Raw genomic sequence first — 21823 nt, forward strand, 5'->3', positions numbered from 1 at the left:
AGGGCGCTCTCAGCCCGCTGGGGTGGACAGGTGGGCAGGCACCCCAGGTGCTGCGGCCGCGAGGAAGGGCGGTCGGACACCGGGACAGGGCAGCGGCAGAGGCCGGGGAGTACGCGCCGCCTCGCACGCGCCTCCTCTTCGGGAGGTCGGAGAGCCAGCCTCCGTGTCTTGGGCTGCCCTGGAAACGGAACCCGGGGCCTCAGGACTAAAGGCGGCAGCGCCTCGCTTCCCAGCCGGACGGCCTCTCCGAGCACTGCCCCGGCCGGAAGTCCCCTCGCCGCCGCTTCCTCACGCGAAGGCGTGGTGCGGGCCCGCCGGTCCCGCCAGATGGGCGGTTGAGGAGGGGCCAGAGCGGCTGCGGGGATCTTCCCTAGGGCGGCGAGGCCGCGGAGGGCGCGGGGGTGGAGGGTAGGAGCGCGGGGAAGGATTCGGGACGCACCTGGCGGCTGAGGACCGCGGCAGCTCCTAGGGGCGCCCGAGCGTCCAGGCGTGGGGCGGCCGTGCGCAGGCGTGGGGCGGCCGGGCGGGGGCGGGCCCTTAAAGGGGCCGAGGCCCCGGGTGTCTGCGCAGGGTCTGGGGTCCCCGGGGCTGGGGGCGGATCGTGCGGTGGCCGCGGACCCCCTCGGTCCCTGCCCTGGGTGGTGATGGGCACTGGGCCCCCGAGAAGAGCCGCCCTCCGAGCGCAGTCTGGGGGCCGGCTGTGTGAGCCCCAGTTCGAGCGTGTCTCCCCGTCTCCAGCCCGCGGCGCTATGGCTCACGTCAGCTCTCGCAAGCGCTCCAAGAGCCGAAGCCGGTCCCGGGGCCGCGGGTCGGAAAAGAGGAGGAAGAAGAGCAGTAAGGACGCTGCTCGGAGCTGCTCGGCTTCTAGATCCCAAGACCACAAGGCCAGCAACACGTCCTCTGGGGTGGAGGGTGAGGACCGGAGGGAACGGGAAAGGGGTGTGGGAACTTGAGGGAGGAAGCCGCAGGCAGCTGGGCGGGCTTCCCGGGATGGCTGTGGGGACATCGCAGTGAGCCGTAGAGGTTTGCAGAGCGCAGGACCTGGATGTCTGGGAAAGACGCTCAGATTCCAGAGGCTGGTCCGGCTCTTTGGGTATGGATTGAAGGGAGCACGTAATGATGCTTTTTGTGCAGCTGGAGCTGAGATCTGGGGGCTGGCTGCCCTGCTCCTGGTCAGACAGTGCCGGGGTGGCTGGGTGAAGCCCAGAAGGCGCCTCTCCAGAGAGTGCTGATCCCTGCTCTGGAGGGTCTCACCCCTCCGTCGTCCCTCTAAGCCTGCCACAGGCCAGAGCAAGGGGGTAAAGGTTTACTTCTTCCCCTCCTGGCCTTCCAGCCTCACCTTCTCCCTGCATCACAGAGAGAAGCAAGCACAAGGCCCGGAGGAGACCACGGTCCAGCTCCTCCTCCTCTTCTTCCAGTTCTTCTAGCTCTTCTTCCTCTTCGTCCTCCTCCTCTTCCTCCAGCGATGGCCGGAAGAAGCGGGGGAAGCACAAGGACAAGAAGAGGAAGAAGAAGAAGAAGAAAAGGAAGAAGAAGTTGAAGAAGAAAAGCAAGGAGGAGGTAAAGCTGCAGCAGGGCGAGGCTCTGCCGGGACCCTCGCTCGACCAGTGGCACAGATCGGCTGAGGAGGAAGAGGATGGGCCAGGTACGCTGCTGTCCGGCGTGCAGGAGGGGAAGGGTCCCCTCCCCGAGACCCAGCCGCCCACTCCCTGCCATCTCCCCTTGCAGTCCTGACGGATGAACAGAAGTCCCGCATCCAGGCCATGAAGCCCATGACCAAGGAGGAGTGGGATGCCCGGCAGAGCATTATCCGGAAGGTGGTGGACCCAGAGACAGGACGCACCAGGTGGGGAGTCTTGGCGCAGCTCAGCCCCACACGCTCTGCCCACTCAGGAGGAGGGCCGATGGCTGCTGTACTCAAAAGCCAGAGACCAGAGAAGAGTAGTTACTCATTTATGGGACTCCCTAGGCTGTTCTTTATCGTCCGGAGCAATCAGTTGTGGGGTTTGCAAGGGCCGTGAGCGGTGTCTTCAAAGAGCCGGTTGGCCGGTCTGATGGCAGAGCCTACCCAGCTGCCTTTGTCACTGCCCCATGGGCGGGAGAGGGGGAGGAGTGGGAGCGCGTAGGTTCCCCCTGCTCAAGGGAGTGGGGGCCTGAGGCCTGGCGTCTCTTTGCCAGGTGGGTCTGGTTCTGTTGCTCTGGCCTTGGAGGCTCAGCCCCCCTCCCCTCCTCCCCCAGGCTCATTAAGGGAGATGGTGAGGTCTTAGAGGAAATCGTGACGAAGGAACGACACAGAGAGATCAACAAGGTCGGTGTCGCCCCTTTCCCCGGGGTCCATGCCCAGCTCTGTTTCTGATGGGTCCCCTTCTGTGCGCTTTCTTCTCTAGCAAGCCACCCGAGGGGATGGCCTGGCCTTCCAGATGCGAGCTGGGCTGCTACCCTGAGGGCCCTGCTGGCTCATTTTGATGGCCTGGCCTGGAGGCTGGCTTCAGAGCGGGCACCAGTGTGCTTGTCTTTCCTCCTGTGGACCGACCTCTGGCCCGGCCTCCTCTCAGATCCGGGGGTAGAAGACAGGGTCACTGGCCTAATCAGTTCCCCCATCTCCTGAAAGAGCATAACTTCCCAAATATTAAATGTTCCCTGGTTGGAAACTTTGTTAATGTTGGTTTTTGTGCTGAAGGGAGGCCTCCAGCCTCCAGAAGTAAAACAAGGGCTCCAGGGGTTTTTGGGGAAAGGCGGGATGTGCCCTCGCGCCGACCACCTTTGCCCTGCTCATCCCCAGCTTAGCCTGCCTCGACCAGATGCTGCACTCGCCCCACCTGCATCCTAAACCGACTTGGCTCTTGAGCCCGATGCCCTCAGACTCGGGGGCAGACTGCGTCCTGTGCCCTTTATCCTGCAGATGCCACCTGTTCAGGGTGCTGGTGCTGGGGCCGGGCGGCCGGGGTGGGGGTCCTGGCCCAGGTGAAAAGCTGCGGCCTCTGTGAAGCAGAGAGGCTTTCCGCACCCACCTCACTGGTCGCTGTGAGGATGAACGGGAGTTTGTGTCTAGGAAGGGGCTGGAAGGAGGCCCGGGGCAGGGGGAGGCTTGTGTGAGCGTGTCTGTATGAAGGCAAGCGTAGTGGGCGTTGTTTACTGGGAAAGACGTACTCTCGCTGCTGCAGCTTTAGCTCCAGCACAGGCTGTGCCCCCGTCGTGGACCCCCATCCCCAGCCGGTGTTCTGTGTTTGCTGGTGCAGTAAAGAGACCCGGAAGGAAGCCTTCCTGCTTCTTTAATCGGTGTAACAGACAATGACACTATACAGAGCACACTGAGGCCCGAAGGTGCAGGGGTAGCAAGGGCGGATGGGGCGAGTCAGGACGCTGCTCACACGTGGCCCAGACAGAGACAGGAGGGGGCCGAGACGTGACGACGGCGACAGGGCGGGCGGGCGGGCGGGCAGCTCAGACGGAGCTGGGAAACTTGGGCGTGGGGTCTCTGCTGAATCCCTCTTTAGAAATCAAAGAGAAGGCAGGTGCTTGGATGTGGGGTGGTGGGCTGAGGCTCAGTCCTGGGGCTGGGGTTGGGAGTGGGACTAAGGCTTCTCCTCCAACAGGCCTGGGGTGGGGGTGGCAGTCAGCAAGGCCTGCCTCACCCTTTGGTTACGACTGGTCAGGCCTGAGCCCTGCGGCTCAGCACCCAACACTGTAAACATTTTTGGTATTTTTAAAGGACTCTGCCCTCCCTCTCTTAGTTTCTGAAAAACTGGTGCTTCCTTAAGAAGAGAATGTGCCAAAAGGAATCTTAAGGGAGGCAGGAAGCAGACCTGGATATAGAAGAGAGACGTCAGTGGGGAGGGCGGGCTGCCCATCTCACCATCTATGGCTGAGAGCCGCTGGGAGAGGCCCAGGGGACTATTGCTGTTGTCCTTGGCATGGCTGGCAGCTGGGCAGGCGGGCGGGGAGCACGGAGCTCGGGGCAGCTGCCGGCTGGGAGAGGCCGAGCCCACTGCCCTCGCGGCCTCCCCGGGCCAGGAGGCCTCCCGGCCTTTATTGCAGGCGGGCCCGAGACTCTTCCAGGTGCTTCTCCGGATGGCTGGTCCCCGAGGCGGTAGGCAAGATGGGGCGAGGTGGGACCGACAGAGGAGGAGGCACTGGCCGCAGGGGCCCCTCGCCGGGCTGTGATTGTCGGGCCGAGCGGTTTCCCGCCGGGGGCACGGGGGTCAGGTATTGTACTTCCATGGCAACACTTACATTAAAACTTGGTCCATAAAATAATCGTTGCTTTATACATAACGCCTGGAACAAAAACAAAAAGCTACATCTTAAATATGAACAAACCCTGAAGGTCCTAACCCTCCAGAAGTTTTTCTCTGCACAAAATAAATAGCTTTCACTCTGTGTAGACCCACTTTCGCGGAACATTTACATGACCCTTTGGCTGTACATATCTACACACGGGAGAATGTCAGCATCCATCCGTGGGCCTCCCCGCCCCAGCCCATGAGGCCGAGGCTGTATCCAGGTCAGCAGCAGCTTCTCAGAGTCGGGGCCTGGCCGGGCTCCCCCACCTTACGGAGAAGGTGGAGGGAAGCCGCAGAAGGGCCGCCTGGGGCCGAGCGCCACGGCCGAGATCGCGGTCACTTCTGGGGAGGAAGGACCGATGCTCAGCCCCGGGCCTGCAGGACAGCGCGGTCCTTACCGGGTGGGGAATGGCGTCGTGGCTGCCTGCCCTTAAGCTAACGAAGCAAGTTGTGGCTTCTTAGATTCAGCATCAAAACGGAATTGGCATTAAAAAAACCTAAGTGTGTGCCCCACTCACCCCAGAGTAGAAATTCAGTGGAATTAATGGGGGTCGGGTGAGGCGGGGACCCCACGCCCAGCTGCGTGGGCGGGGGGCCAGGGCCCCGGGACCCAGAACCAGGCTGGACTCTGTCACAGTGCTGGGTGTTCTCACGTGGAGGGGCTGCGCTTGGTACTGAAAGAGTTAAGAAAAGGAAGCAGCCAAGGATTGCTCGTTTAAAAAAACCTCATAGAAATCAGATTGGAGAAGTAGAAAGGTGTAGAAACGCAGGAGAACAAGGCCGCGGCCTTGACCGACGGCAGGCAAGGTGTGGAAGAGGAGGCTGGTCCGGCCAGGCCCAGGAGCCCAAGGCGTGGCTTCCGGGGAGCCGGCTCTGGGCCTCAGCAGCCTCGCCGCCGCACTGGGTTCCAGGTGGGGCAGGTGGACAGGTAGGCGGGGGTCGGGGGCTGCCACAGCGCTGGCGGGCCAGGCGGAGCTGCAGAAATGAAGATATGGCCTTTCTCTCCTGCTTGCACAAGCGTTTGCCGCCCTGGAGCCTTCTGTGTGGCAGCAGGTCCCAGACCGGCGAAGGTTGGCTTTTCATGCATGTCTGTAGCCACAGGAGATGGGAATGGATCTCCACTCTCAAAAACCAGTGCAAAACCAGTGAGGTTGAACAGTTGAGTAACTCGAGTTAACAAGAAGCAGGCTGTCCCCCGCTGGAGCTGCGACCGAGTGGGAGAGGACCTGGGTGCCAGGGTGAGCTAGTGGATGGGAGGTGGCGGGCTGGGCCCGGGCCCAGGCCTGGCGTCGGGATGCTGGGAGGTCAATGCAGGACGAGTGTCTAGGAGTGTCTTCCGGGCCAGTCGCGTGGGGAGTCCTGGTCCCTCTGTCATCCTGGGACAGGTCTTCCTGCAAGCTGGAACCCCTCAGATCCTAGGACACGAGGCAGGGCTGGGAGGGCTGTGTGGCACGGCCTATGTCCTCCGCCAGGCCCTGGGACAAGCTTGTCTCCAGCCGACACTGTGTGCCCATCAGGCCTCCTGGCGGGGCCGGCCGCCCTGGCCTAGCACCATGGAGACCACAGCGCCTCACCCACGGGGTCCTACTTGGGGCCCGCGGCAGCCCCGGGCTCCGGCCGGCCGGCCATGGTGCGGCCCCAGCAGCCTGCCGCCACGCTCATGCTGCGCTGGCCCCGCTGCTCGCTGTCCGCCTGGCTCTGCGTCCGATCATGCCGGTGGCCGGGCCCGCTGGGCTGGGCCGAGATGGTGCGGAGCAGGTGGTTCCGGGAGCGCAGGAAGTCGCCTTGGCCCGGCAGGCCGAAGCTGCCCTTCCGCAGCGCCATGCGTGTGGCGGCGTTGCGGGCTGGCCGCGCCCTGTGGTTGTACTTGAGCTGGGCCAGGTGAGCTGCGTAGCCATCCGTGATGAACTGCGGGGCAGGGCGGGGAGGGAGGGGGCGGTCACGGCCGGGGCTCTAGGGCCGCCCGCCTGGCCCCCGCCTGGCCCACCCGGCCCCCGCCTGGCCCACCCGGCCCGCTCACCTGGCACTGCTGCTGCAGCTTCTTGGTGGGCCGGCCCACGATGTAAATCTGCATGGGGGACAGGCTGATGGAGCTGTAGACCGCCACGTCCTTGGTGGAGCCGTAGGCTGCGTGCACGCGCAGGTGCAGCTGTGGGGGAGACTGGCGTGGGCACGGGCACGGCCCTCCCACCCCCGGCGCTCCCCCACCCCCGCCCCGCGGCCCTGCCCCCTCCCACCGGGGACCTACCTCGGAGATAAGCAGCTTCAGGAAGTTGGCCTTGTGCCGCAGTGGGTCGTGCACCAGACCGTCGCAGAAGGACACCACGCCATGTGGGAAGTTGTGTTGGGCCAGCCACGCCACCACCCGCTGCTTCTGCATGTCAGGCCGGCCCGTCACATAGATGATGAGGTAGCCCAGGTCCTGCCAGTGCCTGGGGGAGAGGGGGGAGGCCTGGGTTGTCCCACTGCCGCCCCAGCCTCTCTCCTGAGCCACCCGTCGTCCAACCCCGCCACTTTCTACTTGGGCCATCGGAGAGCGCGTCTCCGATTGGGCTCAGCAGAAGCAGCAGCCACTGTGAGGACAGCCAGCCAGGCCGCCGGGTCCCCGTGGGTGCCCTCTGCAGCAGCGGTCACCGGCCTCCTCAGGAGCCTCGCTGCTCGGGTGAGGAGCGGAGGCATCCGCATCAAGGGGTCATACTGTGAGTTTGTGGCAGTGCTGACTCCGTGGGCCTCTGCCAAGTGTCCCAAAGCCGTCCCCAGCTTGGCCTCCAGGAGCTTCCCACCCCCACGCCCGCCCAGCGTGCCCTTCGGGGTCACTCACCGCACCACGTCCACGGCCCCGGCCCGCACTTTGGGGTCGCTGCCCATGATGGACACACTGGCAGCAAAGGAGCCATCGATACTGAAGACCACGAACTCCGTGCCCTTGGGCAGCACGGTGATGTAGCTGTCCGCAAACGTGTGGTCTCCCCTGGGAAGGCGAGCGTGTTAGAACCCACCAGACCTCCTCCTTCCCACTCTAGAGGTGGCCGGCCTGGCCCGCTCCCTCCCCGGAGGCGCTCACCTGACCACCATCTTGATGGGGTAGACGCCCACACCCAGGCGGTGGGACTCAGGGATGGTGTAGGACACCCGCCCGCTGCTGTTGGTCACCAGAGTGTCCAGGTACAGCCACTCGCCCGAGGGCGGCTGCGTCATGATGTGCACGTCCACCTGGGAGCCAGGCGGGCTGGTCAGGAAGGGGTGGGCCCCTGGCCTCCTGAGCCTGCACTCCCCAGCCAGTGGGAGGCCAGGCAGGGGCTTCTGCAACCTCCCCGGGTCCTCACCTTCTCCCCCGTCAGAGTGACCATGTCCAGGGGCCCGTACATGAACCGGCCCGTGAGAACCTGCGGGCCATCCTCGTTGGCGACTGCGTCATTGATCCGGTGGTTGGCGGTCACGTTCTGGGGACAGGAGGAGCGAGGCGGGTCAGGGGAGGGGAGGGAAGGACAGCTAGGATCTCCTGGGCCTGGTGGGTGAGCACAGGCTTGATGTCGGAAGGCGTAGGCTCAAGTTCGGCTCAGCCACGTGACCTACCCGGCCTTGGTGCCCTGCGCAGTCTAGAGAAGGGGAACTAGCTCCAACCCCACAGCCCGAGGGTTGAGTAAGACAGCATGTGTCTCTGTGACTCGGTCTCCTCGGCTGTGGCAGGGTGTCTTGTGAGGGCTCAGCAGGACAGTGGCTGTGGGGCCCCCTCACCCGCAGTTTCACATGGGTCCTCTTGCGCTGCCACTTCTCTCTTGGCTTGGAGGGGGTGAACACCGAAACCTCCTTGCCGTCCAGCTCCAAGATGCTCGAATTGTCGTGCCTCATGACCTGTGAGGGCAAGAAGCGGGTCACGGGCCATCTCAAGCCTGGGGCTGCTTGTTCTAGGAAGGGGAAGCCAGCGGCCCTCAGAGCCAGAAACGGGAGCCTGTGAGGGGTCGGGGGACACTCTTCAACCCACTATGGTCCCCCCGCTGGTCCCCCCCAAAGTCACATGTCTCGTGAATGTGCGCATTTGCCCCCAACTGCCTGGGCTCCCCCATGCTGCTCCCTCTGGGAACCCCCACTGCCCTCCTCGTCTACAAAAGGGGCCCTGTCAGCAGTGTCATCACCTGGTCCCTGTGTGGGGTCTGGGGGCAGCAGGCGGTGGGCCCCTGGGTACCTGTCTCAGCAGGAAGGAGACCACGTCTGTTGACTCCCAGTAGCTGGCGTGGAAGAGGTGCGGCAGAGCCACCGTGGGGAAGGCTGTCAGCGCGTCGGGGCAGTACAGGGCGTAGTCGATCCGCTTCTGGCCCCACCACTTTGCTGCAACTGCCGGGGTGGGTGGGGGGGCTTGACCAGCTGCCCCTCGGAGGGCACCAGGCCCCTCAGGCTCTGCTCAGCCGAAAGGCTAGACCCTCCTCTCACCAGGGGACAGGGGCTGCAGCCAAAGCAGGCCTCCTCCCTGGCCGGGTGACAGGAGGGAGCAGGGAAGGCCCAGGACCCCAGGAGAGCGAGCAAGCAGCCAGCAGGCCTGGGGATGAGGGTGGGGAGGCTCTGTGGAGAGCATGCAGGCTGTGAGGAAGGAGGGTGTGGCGTTAGGGAGAGGGCACGATCCCTGTTGGAAGGCAGGCTTCTCCCTGGTTCTGTGGCAGATCCTGATCCCCTGCCCTGAGCCCTGTCACATCCTCTCCAGACCTCTCCTGCCCCCCATCTGCCCTGCAGGCCTCAGGCCGGTGACAAGTTATGTCGGGGTGAACCCCAAGGCAAGGCCCCTCAGCACCTGCAGGCCAAGGGTCAAGGCCTGGGTGCAAATCCAGGTTCCCACTCCAGGCTGGGAAACCACCCTAGCTCCAGGTAAGGGTTCAAAAGTGCCTTTCTGGGGTGCCTGGGTGGCTCAGTGGGTTAAGCCTCTGCCTTTGGTTCAGGTCATGATCCCAGGGTCTTGGGATCAAGCCCAGCATCAGGCTCTCTGCTCAGCGAGGAGTCTGCTTCCCCCTTTCTCTGCCTGCCTCTTTGCCCACCTGTGATCTCTCTCTCTGTCAAATAAATAAATAAGAAATCTTAAAAAAAAAAAATGTGCCTTTCTGATGGCCGCACGCGGGAGCTGCTCTGTGAGTGATGTCTGGTGGGGGCCAGGGCTCTCCCCGCTTCTGCCCGAGGCCTGCTTGCACAATCCCGTGGTCCTCAACCTCCAGCCAACTCCACCCTGTCCGCCGCCTCCCCGGGTCTGCACCCTCCCAGCCCGAGCCTCTAGCTCCCTGGTTAGGCTTCAGCGGGCAGGGCGTGATGGTGAGATGTGCCTGGAAATGGTGAGGGACCCTCGTTACGGGAGGACAGCGTGTGTGGACGGAGGCTGTGTGACACCCGGTACCTTCTCTGGTGTCCAAATCAGGGAGGCGGGGCGCCCGCTCCAGGCTGGGGCTCGCCTGCCCGGCCTGTAGGGGGGGCCCCGGGGTAGTGGGGGGTGGGTGGGGCAGGGCGAGCTGCGACAGGCGCCGGACGCTGGGGGTATGGCTGAGCGACACCGGGGCCTCTGAGAAGCGAAACAACGGGGCGGGGTCAGCTGTGCTGGGACCACCGGCGTGCCACCACAGGCCAGGAAGGGCGCTGGGGAGAGGGCCAGGCGCCCCGGCCTTCCCCACGGAAGGATACTCATGCCGGCCTCAGCTCAGGTGCAGCCAGAGGCAGCCGGTCATGTGGTCTGGGAGGACGGAGCGGGCAGCTGGCCCTGGGCCCCGGCAAGGGGCTGACCTGGGCTCCGCTTGTAGCTGCTGAGAAGCTTCGGAGAAGCCAAGCAGCGACGGAGGCCACGCTGAGGTCTTGCCTCCCTGGCTCCCCTCAGCTGCTCTCTGGGTCGTCGGGGTCGGGCTGCTTGTCCAGAAACAGCCCACAGCTTCCTCCTCAGGGGGAATGTCCCCACTACCCCCCCCCTCCCCGAGCGGGGGCTAGGACCCCTCCTCCCAGGCCCATCACCTCCTGCCTGGACTTGGCCCTGCTGGGCCACCCCTTCGAACACTCCCTCCCTCCAGGGTCCTCTCTGGACATTTGGGGCCGTTGTGGGTGTCGAGGAGACCCCGGTCATTAGCCACCTCTTGCCAGTAACGCCTTCCCCAGCTGTCTCCAGACACCGCCAACCACCCCGGAAGCTGGCAGGGCCGGGGGAGGGGCGGAGAGGGTAGTGCATAGTGCAGACCCCCTGCTACGACAGACAGGAGGGTGCAGGGAGGGCAGGCCACCGCAGCACTCACTCTGGGCAATGCTGGACGCTGTGTAGCTCTCGGCCATGCCCGACACCTGGCTGGCAATGCTGATCTCACTGGCTCGGCGGAAGCCTCGGGGGGCGGGTGCTGCGCCTGGCGAGGAGGGGGCCGCGTGCTCTTGAAAGACTGTGTTGTGGGTCTGGAGTGCGTCTGCTGCAGGTGGACAGGAACCGGAGACCTGGGTAAGAGCAGGCCCCCAGCCCAGCCCCCCGGCCCCCTGAGCAGCAGGAGGTAGGGTCCAGCGTGCCCAGGGCAGGGTGGGCTGGAGCCGTGGCCGACCCCTCCACCTGCAGGCGAGCGGTGGCATCGGAGCACAGCTGGCAGTGAGGGGGGGACCAAGCATGCCCGGGGCCTGCCTGCTCAGGGCTGAGAGGGCAGGGCACGGAGCTGAGGAGGGAGAGAAGGGAGGGCTGGGGCAGGGACGGACAGACAGACCAACACAGACACAGTAGGCAGGGAGGCAAGGCGGCCAGGCTCACGCCCCCCCTGGCCACCCATCTGACCCAGCACACAGCTCCTGATCTCCTAGCCCTCCCAGCCTCCTGGCTCCGCCTAGCAGGCCTGACCCGCAGGGCGTTGTAGCTGGGTTTGGGGGTGCTAACAGGAGGGCCTGAAGCGGTCTCTGGGGGATGCTAAGGGCGAGGCAAGCCCCTCCCTGCCTGTCCCTCACACGGGCCATACTGAACCAGCCTCGAATGGGCGTCTGGGGACAAAGCAGGTGCTGAGGGTGCGACTGGGACAGGGCAGAGCAGGGAGAGAGGGGGCTCGGCTCCAGGACCCCGTGCTGGTGGGTACATGAGGGGCCTGGACCCCCTCAGGCAGGGAAGGAGTGGGACTCTGGATGACCCCCTCACCGGGACCGGAAGCTTCTCTAGCAGAGCAGGTGGGATGACGGTTGGGGCCTCACCCCCTCTTCTAGCTGTCCCCTCCAGCCTCACAAATGGGAGACGGAGCCTTTGGACTCACACCCGTGCTAGGTGACCCCAGGACAGCCGCTCTGCCCTCTGAGCTCCCGGGCTCTCGGTGCACAGAGAGGAGGTGCGGAAGGCCCGATCCCTAGGACTTGTCCTGTCTGGTCTCCATGGGACACTGCTGTCCCACAGACTCCAAGTGGCCAAGGAGGGCATGGGAAGTCCCTGAGGACCAGCGGTCAGCCAGCGAAGCAGACGCCACCACGAACGGGGTGTTACACACACTCAGCACAGCCCGGGCTCGGACGGGGCCCGTCTTGCCAGGTGAGCGCGGGAACGGGGATACTGGTTTCCAGGAAGCCGTCCCCTGGGGGGAGAGGGGCCAGGGGCCCACCCTCCAGGACCAGCTCGGGGTTTCTCTGCACTGTCTCGACTGGAGGCAGATGGGAGAGAACAGAGGACAAGAACAGACACTCGCATGGGCAGTCCAGACACGCTCCTCCGACACGGACACGGGGGGGTGTTCCTTGAGGACCAGGACGTGACAGGACTCCAGGACACACTCGAGGACAGGGGGTGTGGATGGGGGCTTCCCAGGAAGGGCCAAGAGTGGGCGATGGGCAGCAGCCCCCACACAAGTTCCCTGCTCTGAACCCCGTCGCCACCCACTGTCGTGATGGGTCCTCACAGCGGGGAGGGGGTCCTCATCCCAGTCTGTCCCCCACTCCCCACCTGGGGTGAGGCCCTGACCCCCTTGGCTGATGCATCCCGGACCCACACCAGGCACCCAGCTTCCCAGAGGAGCTCAGTGCAGGCTGCCCCTTCCAGCCCGGCCGGGGCCCCAGGCCCCCCCCCAACCCTGCGCCCCACCCCAGGGCCTCTCACCCAGCAGCGTGGAGCAGCCGTCCCCCAGCGGGTAGCGCTGGTAGCGAGGGATGCTGAAAGGGGGCAGGGCGTGGAATCTCCGCTCCAGCAGCGGCTCCAGGCGGGAGGCAGACGGGTCGGCGGGGTGGAAGAGGTTGTAGACTTGCTGGCAGGCTGGCCGCAGCTGGAAGACTGGGGGCGGGGGCGGGGGGCAGGGAGGGGCATGGCAGAGCCCTGAGGAGGCCGGGTCTATGGGGCGGGGGGCGGGGGGGGCTCCGAAATCTCCTCTCTCTGGTTTGGTATATGTCTGTTTATTAACCAAATTTGTTTTAAACCAAGCAGGGTGGCGCCGTAGGCTGTGCATTGGGGCTGCTCTTCGAGCATGTCACAGTTGCTGGGGGACCGGGGACCCTTAGCGTAAGGAGGAGTAGTAGATGTCTCACCTTTAAACACACATGTAGGAACAGGTGCCATACTTCTGAACCTCCCCTCCTCCCCCAAGAACACAAAAATGTGGGTGTCCTTCATTTCAGCCCTGCAAGTTCCACGGACCCATCTTGGGCCCTGGGTGTCCTCCGTGGTGGGCAGGGCCGGGATTTAGCCAGCCAGCGGCTCTCTGTGGACCGCTGACAGCGGTTCTGGTGTCTCGTGATTACAAATGATGTTGCCAGACAGCACAGTCCCTAAGTCTCTGCTTCTGTACAAGCCACCTCTGACTTGCTCTTGGGCAAGTGTCTACACCTCTCTAAGCCTTAGTTTCTCGCTCTGTAACCTGGGGATGTAACATGGGCCCTGCACGGCCCCTGTAAAGACACTGGGGCTCTCTGGGCCACACTGGCTGATCCGGGGAGGCACCTTGCAGGGACTGCTGCTCTGACAGGCTGCTCAGCGACATGTCACACCCCCCTGTCCCTGTGGCCTTAATGAGGGTCTCTGGGGCAGCGTGACCACAGCCCTTCTGGGACTGGGAAGCCAGGCACCTGGGAGGATTTGGGGGTGTCTGGCTTCCATCTCTTCCTTATGGGAAGACTTCGGGCCTGGGAGACTGGGTCTATGTCCGTCTGACACCAGAGCAGCCCTTCCCTTCTGGACCTCAGCACCCAGAGGTGCTTGGAAGATGAAATGGAATAACAGGAGCCCAGAGATCGGGGCCACAGTCCGAGCTGCGGGAATAGGAGCAAAGGAGAAAAGCGGGCCTGTGCTGGGGAGGGCAGAAGTGAGGCTGATGCAGGAAGGGGCCTGGGATGTGGCCATGGCCTTGTGGTAAGGGTCCTTTGAGACCCTCTATCCGGTTCATATACCCCCTGCCCTGTCCTGCCCCCGCAGAGCTCTCACCATCCAGGGCAGGGATGACGGTCTTCCTCAAGGCCAGGACGAGCCCCAGCGGGCACCCGAAGAGGAAAAGGTCTGCAATCTCAAAGTCGAACTTCCCCACAGCCCCTGTGCCGTCCAGCATGGTGGAGCTGCTCGAACGGCGGGAGCTGGGCTCGTTCCTCAGCACACTGGCATGGAGGCTGCGGATGGGGGCCTCGTGAGGTCACACCATACCCCTGGCTAGCTCTCAGCCTCCCAAAGAAGTGCCCCCCAGGGGTCATCAGGCCCACACGAGGCTCAGCCCCTGAGCTGTCCTGCAGATGTGGCTGCCCAGTACCTGCTGGGACACCTCTGGTGACAGCCAGTCGCAACCTCTCTCGGGGTGCCACTGCCTTTAGAATAGATGTCCCCGATGGGTTCTGCCCCCCAACTCTGCCCCATCCTGGACCAGCTGTTCCCTTGGGCTCAAGATGGCCCTCGGTGTGTACAAGATCCTAGCGGCACCCAACAGGCCACCTTCTCCTGACCAAAGAGCCGTGGGCCCAGCCCGGGCATCCCACTACCCTCACGTCAGCCCTCGAGGTTTATGTCCCCAATTCTGAGGCATCCCTCTCTCTTGGGGTTCCCCCGTCCCCTGGTCATGGGCCTCAGGGTCGGACCTGGGGGCCCCGCTCGCCCCAAGCACCTGGACAGGAAGGCCTGGTGCTGCTGGATGGTGTCCAGCTCGTAGGTGGACGAGTCGCTCCTCTTTCGGGGCAGCTGCCTCTTGGGGTCTTCAACACCATTGCTTCGGGGGAGATCCACGTTGCTGCGGCTCAGGTGCCGACTGCTCTCCAGGCTGCCGCTGCCGCCCTGGGCCGCATTGGCCAGGGTGCCGGGGGACAGCAGGTCAGTGTCCTGGAACAGCCCCATGCGGGTTCACTGCCCGGTGGCCACCGACTTGGGCTTGGCTTCGGTCTTCTCCTTCCCGACTCCAAGGCCACTGCCCCCTGCCCAGCTGGCCTCTCACCCATGCCAGGGAGGGGAAGCCCTGTCCCCCCAGCCCGCTGGCTGAGTCCCCACAGCCTCCATTCCTGCCTGAACGGGCCACCTGGGTCTTTGGGACCTCTCAGCGACCTCGCAGTCTTGCACAGCCCCCTGACCCCAGGCCATGTGCTGCTGGGCAGCAGAGGGATCTCAGATCCCCTCCTGCTGGGACGCTCAGAGGGGCTGCCCGCTGCACCTCTTAGGGCTAGATCCTTGCTCCCTACGGTGCAGACCCTCCTCCACCGCCTGCTGAAGCCTCATGGGCTCCAGGCTTGGTCCCACCGTAGCAGCTCACCGGCCCCATGCTCCCGCCCCGTCGGCTCTGGGTACCTGCACTGACAACCTCCGCCCTTCCTTTCCCTTGCCTGGGGGAGGTGTGGGGCTAGCAGGTTGGTGCTGAAGATGCCCCCACTCTGGGGGCAATGGGCATGGTACCTGCACGCTGGCCACGCTGCCCCGGCGGCTGCTGCTCTGACTCTCAGACACCGGCTGGTTGCCCTGGCACAAGGCGTCGAACGCCAAGATGCCCCCGACGCAGTCCCCAATCAAGCAGACCTGGAGGCGGAGAGGCTCTGGAGGCTGAGTGCCTGCCCCGCTTGCTGGGGCCCAACTGGGGGGGTATCCCCCCCTACCCCGTGGGGCTCGTCTGCCCTTCTCCTGCCCCACCACTCACCTGCCCATTGAAGGTCATGCCCTCCTGGGACTTGATGAAGTCCCCATAGGCAAGGTTGGCCCGCTGGATCACTGCGGCGATCGCCTCCTGGTACTGGGGTGAGGAGGTGGCCAGCAGGGGCAGGGCAGCCAGGGGGATGTGGTCCTGGCTACTGGACAGACAGCCTTCATCGTGGCTGTAGGGGCTAAGGCTGGGGGAGGGGGCCCGGTCAGGAGAGAGCAGGTGGCTCAGCTTAGCCTCAGGGGCCCCTCCCTGACAGAGCAGCAGGCCTGCCACTGGAGAGCCTCAGCTGTGACAGGGCCAACCTCATGGGGTCGCTTCTGGGCCAGGCCCTGGAAGGCTGGGTAACAGAGCTGGGGAGTAAAGCCTTGCATCTCAGGGGCAGTTCAACAGCCCCACACCTCAGATAGGGAAACTGAGGCTCATCCTTGGGCCTGGGGCCCCTCCTCTGTAAGCCCAACCATCTGCATAGTTTTTGTTAAGTGTGGACACCTAGATGGGGGTCCTGAGGCTGGGGGAGCAGCCTGACCCTAGGGGCCAGGTGCTTTGGGATGTGTGGTCTGGGTCCCAGGCACTCACTTGGAGACGAGGGCAAAGGCATCTGAGCAGATGGGCGGGCAGGGCACCAGGCGGATGGCAAGGCGGCCCAGGGCGCTGGGGTAGTGCACGCGCATGACGGTGTCGAACACGGTGGCGATGGTGTTGGTGTCGCCCTGCTTGGAGCTGGGGTCCCCAGCGCCCGTGTCCAGGATAGTGCCTCCGTGCAGCACCAGCAGTAGCACGTGGATCTTGGAGGCCGGCGCGGCCAGGGGTGGGCTGACCTCGTCCTGCACGGGTTGGCAGGGCGTCAACTCCACGGGGACTCAGCTCCTTACTGGGCCCGTGTCACCCCGGGGCGGGGGGGGGTGTGTGTGATCTGGCCCAATGCTCCCTCTCTGAAGTCCCAGTTCAGTTCCTCAGTTATAGGGCCTGGTGTGGGCAGCCTCAACCCCTTCCCCTGGGGAGGCCAAGATGGTCCCTCTCCCTCTCCACGAGCAGCTCTGCCCACCCCCCCTCAGTTTCCACTTTCCATCAGGGGCCCAGGTGGCAGTTTCCAGCCTTGGCGAGGGGCCCTCTGCCCGCCTGAGCACCCACCTTGGTGATGTTCAGCTTCCCACCAGACGCCACCCTGAATTCAGGGGCGCTCTGTGTGGGGCTCTGGAGCCTGCCTGCCCTCCATGTGTCTGCGCCCCAGGGCAGCCTCAGCCCGGGCCGGCCATGATGCCAGGCACAGGGCCTGCAGCTCTGAGCTCACCCCCCATCTATACCGGGCTTCCCTTCTGTTCCCTGTGCTGCTGTTCCCGGACTCTAAGACCAAGGTCTCCAAGCATCTTAGAGCAGGGAGGGGACGTAGGTGCACCTGTCTGAACCCCCCTAATTCAGGAGGGGTCAAGGACCCCACCTCCTGCTGGTCAGGCCTGCATGTGAGGTCACAGTGAGACCCGAGACTTGTATACATTTGCATGGGGTTGGAACTATTCTATCTACAACTGAGGTGGGTGTGGCCCAGAGAGACTGAGAGACTTGTCCAATGTCACACAGCACATCAGTGCCCAGCTGCCCCGGAACCCAGAGTTTCTGCCACCGATTCAGTGTCATCCTGCCAACCCCGGCTGTAGCTGCATCCCCAGGGGCCTTTCTCTACCTTAACTTACACTGTGTGCCTGCGGGAGCTAGGACCAGGGCCCAGGAGAGGCCCCTGGAGAGTATGTGCCATGTCCCTATTATGTCCAGGCGTGTGGGGGACAAGGAGGGGACCAAAACCATCTGGAAGGTCCATGTGGGGACAAATGGCCCTGAACTGGGCCATAGGATGGATGGCGTGTAGGCAGGGGCAGCAATGAGACCCAAGTGCCAACACAGAGCTTAGGTGGGGAGTGGGCAGAACGGGGTCTGGACCCAGGGGCTGGTGAGGCTGCCGGGAAACACAAGGGAACGGGGCCGGTCCAGGAGCCACGGAGCAGCGAACGAGAGAGGCTGGTGGGCAGTACAGGGTCTGGAGCCAAGGCAAGATTGGGATGAGGCCAGTCATTGGCCAGTTGTGGGCAACGGGAGTCTGGGCAGGATCACAGACCTGGCAGAGCCTGGCAACGATTCCTGTCCGCACAGGAGGGCTGACCCTGGCTGGCCGGCCTGGGCAGGAATGAATTCACAGCTGCGGCAGGGCAGGGTGGGGCCCCCAGCTCCCCGGACCAGCAGCTGGGAGGAGTGCGAGGAGCTGCCACATTGCCTCAAGGGCTTATCAACAGGCCAGGCCAGGGGCTCAAGAAGAAGTGTCTCAGGGCAGCCTCACCATCACCCACTTAGGGAGGTGGAGTCCAGCGGTCTTCAGAAACCCAGGACGGGCAAGGGTGGGCAGTGAGAGGCCTGTGCCTATCTCCTGCGACCCAGCATGGATGCTGGGACTGTTTGGGGACTCCCGGAGGCCAACTAGAGACACGGCTCTGCTCCCATACGTGCCTAACCCCAGGGCACACCCCACCCAAGACTCGACTCAAACCCTGTAGGAACAGACCCTGGGAGAGGTACAATGCAGCAGTGGGCGTGGGAGCCACGGGGCCAGCTCTGGAGAGCCAGGGGGTCCCCGTCAGTGTCTCCATAAAGCCGTACCGCCCCACCAAGGCTGGGTAGGGGAGGCTCCGGTTTGGGGGCTATTGCAAGCAAAGGGATCTGACTCTGGATGGCCGTGCCCAGAACCGGTGCTGGGTTCCCAGGCACATCCCGAGCCAGACCTAGAGCCCAAGGCCCCTTCTGCCCCTCCGGAGGGCCGTCAGAGCTGTGTGCGCCCTAGGTGGGGGAGGGGGCTCCATATGCTTTATGTTGCCGTTAACCGGCCATTGGAAATCAACTCCCCTCGTCCCACTTTGCCTTCTAGAAAAGCCCATGTTGACCCTGGACCCCAGTGTAGAAAACCCCACGTTGGGGAGGGTGGTGTGGACGCTACTTCTCCTCCCTGGCAGTTCGTCCGAGCTCCCCAGGGGTCCCGAGTTCCTGGAGGTGCTGTCTCCACCTTGGGCAGCGTGGGGCGAGAGCCATGCGGTGACCACAGCATGACAGCCCCAGTGCAAACAGCTCTGACCGCCCACAGCTGGAGGAGGAGAAGGGGCCTGAGCCCTGTGCAAAGAACCCCCGAAGCGGACACAGGCACTCTGCCAAGATAGCTTTATTGGACGCTGAGGGCCCCCCGAGGCCCCTGGGGGACGGCTGCCGCTCAGTTCTGCCTAGACGGCTTTTGCATCCGCCACTTCCATCTTATTTTCTTCAGCAAATACAGAAAGGCTGGGTACATGGTGAACATCTTTTTTTTGGTCTGGAATTTGCCAGTTTCTCCTTTCACTCTCCATGGGTGGAGCTGGGTCAAGGCCTTCTTTGGGGGCTGTCTGCAGTCCTTCTTGGTTCTCAGGGACGTCGGGGCGGGGAGTAAAGGAGCCCCCAGGCCTCTCTGTGGTGGCGCCTGGGCCAACGAGGACGTGAGGCGGTGGGTGCCGAGGTCTGCCTCTGCACCCCACGGGACCTGTCCTTCGAGCTCAGCCCCCGCCCCCTGCAGCCCGGGGAGCCGTGGGCAGCACAGCTCCCGGCCCTCTGCCCCTAACCCAGTCACCCACCTCGATGATGTTCAGCTGCTCCACGCTGGAGGCTACCCTGAATTCAGGGGCGCTCTGGCGGTAGAGACCATCTGCAACACGGAAGTGGGGGAGCCGTGAGCCGAGGGGCAGCCCCGGGCCCACGGGACAGATGCAGTGACCCAGACAAGCGGGACCCTCGGATGCCCAGCACCACATAGCAGCTGGGTCGGAGAGGAGGGGCCTGGTCCCTGCAGCCCCCTCCCCAGATACTGAAGCACCCCACCGCCCCCCACTCGGGTACCCTGTGAATCCTCCGGCTCAGGGCTTTCGATCTTGTCCATGAGGTCATTGGAGTTCCATTTGGTGATGTCCTTGGGGAATATCTCCTCTGAGTCGGACAGGTCCTCTGGGGAGGAGAGAGCAGGGCTCCAGCACCCACCGGAGGGCAGGGCCCGAGGGGCGCGAAGAGGCCTGGCTGGGAGGTGCGGGGCCTCGTGGGGCCACTCCGGGCGTTCCCGCGGCTCTCTGGCCTGTGGATGCCTCCGAGCTCGCTTCCACCCCCCTTCCTTAGCAGGACGAACACTTGACCGACACCCATGGGGCTTCGGCCTGACCTTTTCTAAAAACTGCGATAATGTTCCCTAACATAAAATTCACCACTTAAACCACTTGAAGGCAGCCTTCCGTTCGTTCCCAGTGCTGTACAACCACCACCTCTGCCTGGTTCCGGAGCATCTCCATCTCCCCAAATGGAAACCTTGCACCCGTCAGCAGTCCGTCAGCAGTCGCTCCCTGTCCCCCTCCCCAGGCGCTGGTGGCCGGGGAGCCACTTCCGGTCTCTAGGGATGGGCCGGTCCTGGACATCCCACAGAAGGGAATCATACAACGTGGGGTCTTTTGTGTCTGGCTTCTTTCCCCGCGTGCTCTACTGCCATATTGCCCGGACTGGCAGGGGTCCGTGGCTCAGTCCGTTCTACGGCTGAATCCTATTTCCCTGCAAGGACGGACCGCATTTTGTCTCGCCGCTCATCAGCTAACATTCCTGACTGTTTCAACATCTACACAGACTGCCTCGTTTCTGCTTCTCTGAGGACCGCAGCCTGGGGCGCTGCTGGGTGGGAGGTGGCTGTCCCGGTGGGCACCGGCCCCCTCCCCCAGCCCTGCAGCCTGCCTCGGTCCTGCTTAGTGTCTGTGGACAAGTCCCTGTCCCCTCCGAGCCTGTGTCCTGCTTTGTAAACGACAAGCTGGAAACCTGTCTCCACAGACCGGTCTGCCAGTGGAGAGGAAGGGCCGAGGCGGGAAGCAAGCGAGTGTTTTAGTGAAGTTGACCCTTGAACAACACAGGGGCTGGGGCGCTAGCCCCTTACCCCCGGCCCCCGCCCCCAGTCAAAAATCCACATCAAACTTGATTCCCCAGAAACTTAACTATTTATAGCCTATGTTGACCAGAAGCAGAACTGATAACATAAAGAGCCAGTTAACACAGATTTTGTGTGTCATGTATATGATACACCATATTCTTACAACAAAACAAGCTAGAGAAAACACAACGTCATTCAGAAAATCATAAAGAAAGGAAAATACATTTACGGTATGGTACTTATCCAAAAAAAAATCCACGTGTACGTGGACCCGCGCCGTGTGCAAACCTGTGTTGTTCGAGGGCCAATGGGACCCCCGTCTCCCCAGCAAAGGTGGGTGATTCAGGAGGCTGTGTGGTCACTGTGTTTATTTGGGGATTGGTGGGAAAATGGGCATTTTGCCTATTTCCTGCTGGTTTGCATTTGCTAATAAGGTTTCTATAGGAGCTGGACGTCCACTAACCCAAGAAGAAAACAAGGTCGTTACAGAGATTTAGGAACTTGTAAGAGGCCGTGCTTCTGTAAAGAGTCTTCTGGAAAGAAACTCACAGGTGGCACAAAGCCCCGTCTGTGTCAGTCCATCCTACAGCCTGGCAGGGGCCCCGCCTCCTGGCGGCTTCATCTCTCCCTCTGCCCAGACCCTCTCAGCTCTTCCCTCCCGTCCCCCGGGGAAGAGCCACCTACCATGAGCATCGAAATACTCGTCGTCTGAGCTCTCGTCGGAGTCCCGGGCAATACTCTGCATTCTCCACTCGGAGATGCTGTGGCGGGAGGGGCTGGCTGGAAGGCAAAACCGCAGGCTGACCGGCCAGCCAGCCGAGTGGGGCGGGGGCGGGGGCGGGGGACAGAGGAGCCGGTGCCAGAGCAGGGCCAGGAGGGCTCAGGGGAGAAGGGAGAAGGGAAGGGGGGAAGCTCCTGGAACTTTCAAGAAGGTCCCTCCCAGCCCACCTGGCACAAAGCAGCTGTGTCCCAGGGAGGACCAGGAACTGGGAGTGTACTGGGGTTAAGGCTGGGACCTGCAGGCACACAGGCCCGGGGCCACTCCCGCCCTCTCGACAGCCCTCTGCACGGGGTGGGGGAGCCCCTGAAATCCTCCTGCAGCAGAGCCGGTAGGGCTGTGGGGCACTCCAGGAGGTGACGGACATAAAAGGTATGGTACGGACATCCACAGAGACCCTCGGCACACACACAGGCCAGCCCGGCGTGGGGATGCTGGGTTTGAGCGGAGACTCCTGGCTATAAACAGGATACCCTGGTTTTTCCAAACCGCCACCGCCTTCTGCCGAAGTTCTCCCGGGAAAGGTGTTTCTCAGGCTCTAAAGGTTCTTTTGGCTTCTCCAGCCTGGCTCCTGCCCCAGGAGCAGAGACCCCTCCTGGGCATGCTGGGGGAACCCACCCAGACTCCCTCTCCTGCTGGGGGCACCGGCTGCTCAGAGCTGCAGTCCTCACAGCCCTTGTAGGGGCGTCTGGGGGCACCTGCTGCTGGGGGAGGCAGCCTGGGTGCACTCTGAGCTGCGGCG

General features: G+C 63.5%; 3 protein-coding genes across 11 annotated transcripts in view; 1 reads left to right on the forward strand and 2 right to left on the reverse strand.

Moving 5' to 3' along the window:
- Positions 1-739, reverse strand: part of ABCB9 (ATP binding cassette subfamily B member 9) — a 41898-nt gene extending 41159 nt beyond the window's left edge. For both annotated transcript variants that reach the window (XM_032310669.1, XM_032310668.1), the window contains exon 1: positions 440-739. The gene's annotated coding sequence lies outside the window, so the exon portion shown is untranslated. The remainder of the gene's footprint in view (positions 1-439) is intronic.
- On the forward strand, positions 256-2655 carry ARL6IP4 (ADP ribosylation factor like GTPase 6 interacting protein 4). Of its 2 annotated transcripts, none has more exons than XM_032310684.1 (6): positions 256-408; positions 739-912; positions 1334-1645; positions 1729-1846; positions 2239-2308; positions 2388-2655. In XM_032310684.1, exons 2-6 carry the CDS (start codon positions 750-752, stop codon positions 2442-2444), a joined length of 720 nt encoding a protein of 239 aa, XP_032166575.1. In that variant the 5' UTR covers positions 256-408; positions 739-749; the 3' UTR covers positions 2445-2655. The 2 variants fall into 2 exon arrangements, with proteins under 2 accessions (XP_032166575.1, XP_032166576.1); XM_032310685.1 differs by having other exon boundaries at positions 265-408; positions 1358-1645.
- Positions 2656-3254: 599 nt separating this feature from the next.
- PITPNM2 (phosphatidylinositol transfer protein membrane associated 2) overlaps positions 3255-21823 on the reverse strand; it is a 121283-nt gene continuing 102714 nt past the window's right edge. For 2 of the 7 annotated variants that reach the window (XM_032310645.1, XM_032310647.1), the window contains 20 exons: positions 20988-21083; positions 19244-19348; positions 18982-19052; positions 15917-16164; positions 15338-15527; positions 15100-15219; positions 14324-14535; positions 13660-13838; positions 12346-12516; positions 11744-11893; positions 10538-10702; positions 9661-9822; positions 8470-8618; positions 8022-8138; positions 7610-7726; positions 7348-7496; positions 7105-7254; positions 6532-6715; positions 6304-6432; positions 3255-6191 (listed from right to left, as the gene is read on the reverse strand). In XM_032310645.1, coding sequence (XP_032166536.1) covers positions 5868-6191; positions 6304-6432; positions 6532-6715; positions 7105-7254; positions 7348-7496; positions 7610-7726; positions 8022-8138; positions 8470-8618; positions 9661-9822; positions 10538-10702; positions 11744-11893; positions 12346-12516; positions 13660-13838; positions 14324-14535; positions 15100-15219; positions 15338-15527; positions 15917-16164; positions 18982-19052; positions 19244-19348; positions 20988-21083 — 3188 coding nt within the window. In that variant the 3' untranslated portion in view covers positions 3255-5867. The remainder of the gene's footprint in view (positions 6192-6303; positions 6433-6531; positions 6716-7104; positions 7255-7347; positions 7497-7609; positions 7727-8021; positions 8139-8469; positions 8619-9660; positions 9823-10537; positions 10703-11743; positions 11894-12345; positions 12517-13659; positions 13839-14323; positions 14536-15099; positions 15220-15337; positions 15528-15916; positions 16165-18981; positions 19053-19243; positions 19349-20987; positions 21084-21823) is intronic. The other 5 variants (XM_032310648.1, XM_032310650.1, XM_032310649.1 and 2 more) reach the window with 3 other exon arrangements.

The sequence above is a fragment of the Mustela erminea genome, chromosome 13 (assembly GCF_009829155.1).
Source record: "Mustela erminea isolate mMusErm1 chromosome 13, mMusErm1.Pri, whole genome shotgun sequence".
In the NCBI taxonomy this organism is placed as follows: Eukaryota; Metazoa; Chordata; class Mammalia; order Carnivora; family Mustelidae; genus Mustela; species Mustela erminea.